Source organism: Chiloscyllium plagiosum, unplaced genomic scaffold (assembly GCF_037043375.1).
Source record: "Chiloscyllium plagiosum isolate Xiang-an unplaced genomic scaffold, Cpla_swu_hap1 HiC_scaffold_7, whole genome shotgun sequence".
In the NCBI taxonomy this organism is placed as follows: domain Eukaryota; kingdom Metazoa; phylum Chordata; class Chondrichthyes; order Orectolobiformes; family Hemiscylliidae; genus Chiloscyllium; species Chiloscyllium plagiosum.
Window position 1 is genome coordinate 10,640,567 of NW_028270145.1, and position 9,292 is coordinate 10,649,858.

General features: G+C 41.3%; 1 protein-coding gene across 1 annotated transcript in view; it reads left to right on the forward strand.

The window, feature by feature from the left end:
- The window catches only part of kcnh3 (potassium voltage-gated channel, subfamily H (eag-related), member 3), a 771,606-nt gene extending 762,527 nt beyond the window's left edge, over positions 1-9,079 (forward strand). Inside the window, exons 14-15 of the mRNA XM_043692965.2 lie at positions 717-763; positions 3,414-9,079. Coding sequence (XP_043548900.1) covers positions 717-763; positions 3,414-4,157 — 791 coding nt within the window. The 3' untranslated portion in view covers positions 4,158-9,079. The remainder of the gene's footprint in view (positions 1-716; positions 764-3,413) is intronic.
- The last annotated feature ends 213 nt before the right edge of the window (positions 9,080-9,292 follow it).

The window sequence follows — 9,292 nt, forward strand, 5'->3', positions numbered from 1 at the left end:
GCAACATCCTGGTAAACCATTTCTGTACCCTCTCCAAAGCCAACACATCCTTCTGGGGTAGAGTGGCAACGAGAACTGTACACAATATTCCAAATGCGGCCAAACCAAAGTTCTATACAGCTGCAACATGACTTGCCAATTTTTGGACCTCCAGCTTTCTGATGGCAAAGCGGTGTGACAAATTTCCCTTGACTGCGATGTCTGGGAAAAATGTCCGGAACCAGCTCTGCAGTGGTAGCTGTCCGGTATTACAATAGAGACTTCTAGGTTTGAGTGTAACACAAGTTGACAACTTTGACAGTGCTGCTTGTAGACACCAATGTGCTCCAGAATCTAACTGCAAAAAAAAACCCAGCAACATGAATAATCAAGATGTGAATCTATTAGTCTGCAGAAAGAAATGAACATTAAGGCAATTTTAGGGAGCAGTTATATTGAATTATTTATTTACTACAAATCTCAGTAAAAGGCTCCCTGGGACTGAGAAGCTGCCAAGTCCCACAACTCTCCATCTGCTATAGGAACTCAATTGTAGGTTTATTAATTTTTAAAAGGAAATGTTATTTTACTTTCTAGGAATTTTATGACTTTCAATATTTTCATTGGGATCTTAGTTTGGGTTAAATCCAGTCCCAACATCTTTGTTGATAACAATCGGTGTATAGCTCTCGTTCTCAGGATCTAATTGACTGAACTGGTGTTTACTTTGTTTCCAGGGGAGGCTGAAGAGACCAAGCAAAATATCTCTAAACTTAATCAAGAGGTCAGTACACCATCGTCAAGACCTTTCAAATGAAGAGTGACAAACTGAGCCCTGCATTCTCCTTCTCCGTACAACCACCTCTCCTTCTCTATAATCCTTACTTGATTATTTTTCTGAGTGCATTGACTGAGTAAGAATTGCCCAGGATGCTTAAACTTCTATTGGGCAATTCCTCTGCTCCACAGGGGCCTCCATAACTGTCTTCATCTCTGACTTGGAATTAGAGGAGGACTCCAAATTGCATATCTTATTACATACTGGATAGTTACCCAGTAAATGACACCAGAAAAATGGTACCGATCATTACTGCTGGGTAATTAAACAATGAAACTCTCAATCATTGACACTGACTCCTCCCCCCCAACTACTTTACCCCAACTACCTCTCCTGATCCACAACTGCCCCCTTACTCCTGGTTTCCTGCAACTCCCTTCAACCTGACCTGAGTAGTTTTGACTACCAGACTACCCTCATTGACACCCTGTCTGACCCCTGGCCTTTGATCCAACTACCTCCCTTACCCACCTGCTCATTCTCCCAACTGCCACCCTGACCACCTATCACCATTGCCATTCCCACCCTATAACTTTACCTTCTTGCCTCACCCACACTCCACCTCATGAATCCCACCCCTTTAAACAACTACCTTGTCACCTTCCCATCTCACCCTTCCTATCCCCCTCACCACCCAACCCAATACCCAGTCTACCCATTACTGTGCCACTTTGTCTTACCCCATATCTGTTCTACACCATTATCCACTTACCCCTTCCATCCTTCCCTTTACATAATTGGAACACAATAGCAAGAATTAGGGGGAAGTGCTGGCCTAGTGGTATTATCGCTGGACTGTTATTGTAGGGACCCAGGTAATGTTCTGGGGACCCAGATTCAAATCCTGCCACGGCAGATGGTAAAATTTGAATTTAATAAAGAAACAAAATCTGGAATTAAGAGAGTTATGATAACCATGAATCCATTGTTGATTGTCAGAAAAATCCATCTGGTTCATTAATGTCCTCTCAGAAAGGAAATCTGCCATCCTTACCTGGCCTGGCCTACATGTGACTCCAAGCCCACAGTAATGTGGTTGATTCTTAACCATCCTCAGGGCAATTAGGGATGGGCAAGACATGTTGCTTAGCCAATGACACCCTCATCCTGTGAATGAATAAAGAAAGAAAATCTTATGGGGAATTGGGAGTGGAATGGTCAGAGTTTGGTTCTTATCCAGAGTACCTGAGCCCTGGACAGAATGGAATACTATAGAGTTAAGTCATGGCATACAAGGATAGAATTCCCAGATTGTGTTTTATTTGATTGCTGAGCTCATAACTTTATAAATCGGTATTAATGAATGATCCACAAACCCTGGGATTGTCTCCTGAAATGTGTGTGAGCCCTCACCAATTATTGGTTGAATTCATACTTAGCACAAGTTGAGTAAATCAATAGATGTTCAAAACAATTTTTACTTAATGGAGCTTTTGAAGTTCCTAGAACAAACCACTAAAAAATCTATTCTCGGACAATCTATGCAGTACCTACACACTTTAATGGTTTTGAGTCCTGTGCCTTGTACAAGGCTCCAAGCTCCATTAAATAAAAATTGATCATAGTGTTTTTAATTCAGCAAAGTAGATTGGAGGCAGAGATATGATCATAATGAGTTTTAAGAAGATTTGTAGCTCAGTTTGAGGTTCTGGATGTAAGTTTGCTCGCTGAGCTGGAAGGTTTGTTTTCAGATGCTTTATCACCATACTAGGTAACATCATCAGTGAGCCTCTGGTGAAGCACTGGTGATATGGCCTGCTTCTTATTTATACGTTTAGGTTTCCTTGGGTTTGTGACATCATTTCCTGTGGTGACGTCTCACTAGTATCTTTACATACAGATGAAGGAGGACACCACTTCAACTGGGACAACACATCCATCCTAGGACAAGCCAAACAGAGACATGCATGAGAATTCCTAGAAGCATGGCATTCCAACTGGAACTCTATCGACAAATATATTGACTTGGATACCATTTACCACCCCCTGAGAAAAAGAACAGGAAATTACATCACAACAGGAAATAGCATAATAGGAAATGACATAACAAACTCAAGGAAACTAAACACACAAATAAAAAGTGGGCCATACCACCAGTGCTTCACCAGAGGCTCACTGATGATGTTACCTAGTATGGTGATGAAACATCTGAAAACAAACCTTCCAGCTCAGCGAGCAAACTTACATCTAGATATGATCATAAGTGATTCAAAATGTTTGACCTGTATATCAATGGTGCAGCACTAAATTCTCAACAATCTATATCGTGGAGTAATAGAATCTATTCATAGCCTGCTTCTCTGGAATTTCTGCATCATTTGAACATTAGTCACTAGAGCAGCTTTTCTGCAAATACAGTCTCATTACTTGTTGAAGTTATGATAATTTCCAACTAATCTTTTATCTTAATGAATCAATTTTGAATAGTGGCTTTAAGCCCAGGGCAGATGTAGTCATTAATTTGATCTGAATTTAAAATGGATAACATGAGGTTTAATTTCTGTGAACTCATCAAACTGGATCACTGAAAATGTTCTACTTGTGAAATGCAATTATTCATAATCGGTTTTAACACTGGGATTCTTTTACCTTCCAGATGGTTCACCTGTCGGAGCAAGTCACCCAGCTGAGTAAAGACCTGCATGATATGATGCAACTCCTGAAGCCTTTGTTGACGTCCCAAAAGTACCTGGCTCCCTCTCCAGACCCCACCCTGAACCCCAGCTCGGCAGCAACCCACAGTAACAGCAGTGGACTTGGCAGCATCATTCGATTGCAGGCTCCCTCCACGGCTCCGACTTTTCCCACTCTGTTGAGACCTGACTTTCAGCAGAGAGGCTCATGGCCTGACAGCAGCCCTTATCCCACAAGGTCATCAGTATCAAACTTGAATAGCACAGCGGAGAAAATACAAACTGTTCAGGCCTCATTATCTCTGGACTCCTTTCTAGTGGGTTCATCCCGGAGTACAGGCCTCGGAGACTGTGAGCCCCCAAGTCAGAATCAGTCTGTGACGCCAGACATTAACCAATTAACTCAATTTCTCCAGGAAGATGGAATGCCCCTTGTGCAGTCACCCTCCATTGTATCGGTCAGTTTGCAGCAGGTAGCTGAACATAATGCTAAGGAAAGTGAGGCGCCGCTAGTAAAACTCTCCCTCCCAGCAGATACTGCCTGCTTACCAGATAAAGTGGCTAACTTCCTAAGCCCATACAACATAAGGTTAACGAGGGAGCCACAAAGGTCAGAAACGTGTTCCCTTGAATTGATAAGGACCTCAGCCGAGGACTCTAGCAGTGATTCAATTCAATTCATTGATGATGAAGGGACAAATGTATAAAGGCCTGAGATTGGAGAAATGGATAATGTTTACCATGTCAATGGCACCAATACACCTCTTTTCTAGAAAAGCTTTTTTGATCTGGTCTTGAACCTAAAACAAAAATAATTCTTCTCGTTGCTCCGAGAAGCTACAAACAAATGGATATTATTTAGCCATTAGAAATATATGATACATGGAGCCAACTTGCAAGCTATGGAGCACATAGATTGACACAAGAATGTGCAGCCTGAGAAAGTAACAAATGAATGAATTACACTGTCTTAGGTCGCCTATGAAGTTACTGTAAAATATAGGTTTAAATCCAGGAATGATCAGCTTTTAGCAATTTGTTTCTAGCATGTACCTTCCAAATGAGCCAAATTGTGTATAAATACAGAGTACAAACCCGCTACAAAGTGTTGGAACTTACTGATTATACATAGCAGAGAAAAGGACTTATTTTTCTACCTTTGTTACATGAAAGAAAATCTTTATACAGTTTACTGTTTCCTTTCTTTGCATAATGAGACAAGCATGTTTATTAACCAGGTTTTAAAAGATCAAAATAATTGCATGTAATGTTTTCCTATATATTTATGCATGATGCATATGGGTCCAAGGTGGTTTGAGCAGGGAACCATGGGACTGAATATGTATTTATTAAAGGTGATGCATTCTGAGAAGTACCAAACTCCAGTCCAAGTGATTCAAACTTTAAACACTAAAGAAACAATGGGAAAAAATGGGGTGTGCTGTAAAAAGTATAAGTATATCCTACGGTGGATTTTTCAACCATGAGTTTTCATTGGACTGTTGTATATTTTCTTCCTTAATTGGTAATTAACACAGATTTACTGGCATCAATTTGGTTTTACCTGAAAAGCTCAAACTGGTTTACGAACAGTTTAGACTTGCACTTAGGGTTAATAATGTGTACAACCTCCTCAAAGCATGCTCATTGCTGGATTGCACATCGCAGTTGGTCAAATGGTTTACAATCTGGTCCTTGGCTCATCAGTTTATCAAGCTTTTAAAGCAATGCAGCTCTTTAAACAAAAAAAAACTCACAAACTGCTTGCATTCTCCCAAGTCAAATTTACATACAATAGGAGTGAAAAAGTGTGTACGTTATAATAGTTGCAAAACTATTTACACAGAATTGAAAAATTGAATTGAAAAGTACAGCTGTCATGTGTATAATAAATGAAAGAGATGTGGATGCTGGAAACCTGAAACAATGTAGGTGGTTTAACAATCATTCCAGTGGCAGCATAACATTCCAGAGATTTGGACTTCACACTTTAGTGATCTCAGCTTGTAGGTGTATTGGAGTCTTGCATGTTAATTGTTGTCCAGATAGTCTTCCACACTTTCATCACCCAAGCTTATTTTTCTGTGCTCTGTGCAGTGAGTATGATGCAGTTCCCTGTGTTTCTCCTCAATGTTAGTCCATTCACTGTTGGGAATTCCTAGGATCTAGACTCACACTTTGGATGGATTTAGGCTGTAATATGGAAGCATTGTGGATGATTATAATTCAGTGAATGGGCAAAGGACTGTGAAATACAGTACAAGGTGGAAAAATGTGAAATTGTCCATTTTGGCAGAGAGAATAAAGATGAAGCATATTATCTAAATGGTGAGAGGTTAAAGGGTTCTGAGATGCAGAGCAATCTGTGTGTCCTCGTGCATGAATCAGAGACGATTAATATGCAGGTAGCAAATACTGGTCACCATACTTACAGAAGGATGTTAGTGTGTTGGATGCAGTTCAGAGAAAGATTACTAGACTAATACCTGGAATGAGTGGATTGCCTTAAGAGGAGAAGGTGTTCAGACTAGGCCTGCATCTTCTATAGTTTAGAACTTTATTGAAACATGAGATTTGTTTCATATGCGCCTGCTAAAAGCCAGGCATGAGGCCTGCAGATCAGGAGACTCATTTAAATATAAGGAATCCGAGTATGACCTTCGCAGAGCCATTAAGACAGCCAAGGACCAATACCGATCAAAACTAGAGACCCAGACAGACACCCGGGAACTATGGCAAGGTCTGAACAACATCACAGGTTCTAAAATGAGACAATGCAAGTTAGCAGACTATGACATATCCCTCCCAGATCGTCTCAACACCTTCTAAGCTCGCTTTGAGCAGAATTTCGGCAGAGAGGTAACACCTATTATGACAAGTCCTGATGAACCTATCCCAACAGTCACTGCATCAGAGGTCAGATCAGTTTTCCTTTGTGTGAATCCAAGGAAAGCAATGGGATCAGAGAAGTACCAGGCCCTGCACTCAGAGCATGCACAGATTAACTGGCGGAGCTCTTCTTGGACATCTTCAACCTCTCCCTGCAGCAGGCCACTGTCACTGGCTGTTTCAAGAGGGCCAACATCATCCCTGTGCCTAAGATGGTTCATGCAGCATGTTTCAATGACTACCGCCCAGTGGCCCTACCTTCGGTGGTAATGGAGTGTTTTAAAAGGCTGGTCATGGCATTAATCAACTCCAGCTTCCCTACTACTCTTGATCCACTCCAATTTGCCTCTCGGACCAACAGATCACTTGCCCTTCACTAGAACATCTTGACACCAAGAACAGCTACGTAAGAATCCTACTCATTGATGACAGTTCAGCCATTAACACTATTATCCCCTTGAGACTGATTACTAAACTTAGTGATCTCGGACTAAGCCCCACTCCCTGCAACTGGTTTCCTGACCCACAGGCCACAATCAGTGAAGATTGGGGACAATGTTTCATCCTCACTAACACTCAACATGGGAGCCCCCCAGGGGCACGTACTCAGCCCCCTACTGTACTCACTGTATACCCATGACTGCGTCGCCAAATATCAGACTAATGCCATTTACAAGTTTGCTGATGACACCACCATAGTCGGTCAAATCTCAGATGGCGATGAAATAGACTACAGCCAGGAGGTGGAAGAGCTGGAAAAATGGTGTACTGAGAACAACCTAGCTCTCAATGCTGGCAAAACCAAGGAACTCATTATTGACTTTCGGCGGAATGTTACTCATTCCCCCTACACATTAACAGCATAGAGGTGGAACGAATGGAGAGTGTCAAGCTCCTGGGAGTGGTCATCCACAACAAGCTTTCTTGGACTCTTCATGTGGACGCACTGGTTACAAAGGCCCAACAATGTCTATTCTTCCTCAGGCAGCTGAGAAAATTTGGCATGATGGCGAATATCCTTGCTAACATTTATAGAGGGCCATCGAGAGCATTGTGTCTGGATGTATCACTACCTGGTATGGCAACTGTACCATTTACGATTGCAGACAGTAACAGAGTGGTGAACTTGGCCCAGACAATCACAAAGGCCAACCTCACATCTATAAAATCCATCTACCAGGCCCACTGTCAAGGAAAGGCCGCCAACATTCTTAAAGATCCATCCACCCTGGCAATGTTTTTCTACAACCTCTACCATCAGGGAGAAGGTACAGAAGTCTGAACACACACACACCCTGGTTTTGTAACAACTTCTACCCTACTGTTGTTAGAATACTGAATGGACTCTCAAACTCTTAACATTTGCCTGTACCTGTGTTTTTATTTTTGCTGCTGTTTACCTATTATTTACTGTCTCTGCTACTTAACTCTGTGATCTGCCTGTATTGCTCGCAAGACAAAGCTTTTCACTGTGCCTTGGTACACGTGACAATAAATTCAATTCAATTCAGTTCAAGATCCTGAGGGGACTTGACCAAGTGGGTATCGAAAGGATGTTTCCTTTTGTGTGAGAATCTAGAACTGGGGATTGTAGTTTAAAAATAAAGACATTTAAGACAAATATCACATATTTTTTCTCTGAGGGTTGAGTCTTTGGAATTCCCTTCCTCCAAAGGTAGTGGATGCAAAATTGTTAACTATTTTAAAGGCAGAGGTAGATAGATTCTTGATTACCAAGGGGATGAAAGATTTTTGGAGATATGGAGGAAGGTTAAGGTTAAAATCAGATCAACTGTTATCTTATTGAATGTTGGAGCAAGCTAAAAGGGCTTATTCTTGGTCTTACTCTGTCTATACTCATATGGTCTACCTACACCCAAACGGACTGCAGCAGTTCAAGAAGGCAGCTCACCACCTCCTTCTCAAGTATAATTAGGCATGGACAATAAATCTTGAAATAAGCTTGCATCCCCCAGCGAATATTATTTTTGTAAAGAAATCATCCCTCTCTGGTTTGCTGGCAGCTAGGCTGTTGCTGTTCCTGCCTTTGGAAATATCTAAGATGGCAGGAAGACTTGCTCTATGGCTGTCTTCCACTGCCAACTTACCAGCCCACCACCTTCCCATCTGTCTCCAATGACCTGGTCAAATCTTGAATGGGGTTTGAGTTTCCTGGTCTCTGGGTGTCACCAAATTTAATATCTAAGAGAACGTTAAAGCAAAACTTGCAGTGTTTGTGTTCCTGATTAGTTGGGATCTTGTGAACATTTCTCTAAATGTAAAAGGAATGTACATTTAAACTATTCACAAAGGTTTCACCATTAAGCAAACTGACAGCATAAATAGCATCATTATGCAGGGTCGTGAACAGGCCACAGGCTCAGGAAGGAATGATAAAATCAGGTCAGAAAAAGATCATTGAGAAAGAGATTGCAGAGAGTTACTATTCTAGACAGAGAGAGAAGTAGTGACAGAGAGGGTTGGAAGGAATAAGGAGAATGGCAGGGGGAGAAAGGGAAAGTGAAGCAGCAACGTGATAATTCACAAAGACAAACTGCTGATGTGTCCAGAACAATAAGTGAGAGAAACTGAGAGATGAAGCTGTTATTAGGTTGTTGTCAGCTTGTGTGCGGTTTATTGTTGGAATGGTTGCCTATATATTTATTCCTGGCAGGTTCTCAATCTGATTGGGAAATTGTTCATTTTCCTTGCCTACAGACTGATTAAATAAAAAGCATAGAATCAACAATTTATTGATGTTAAACCATTATTTAAATACTGCACTTTAACAATCCCTATGACAACTGATTTCAGTCATACACTTAAACTCTCTTTGTGCCTCACTGGCAAACAGGTTTGTAGCAAACATCATGACAGTAAAGGGACATATGTGCTCTATGTATCAGCAATGTCATAACAAAAAGCAGTGAAGAATTTGTGCATTCACTCAATT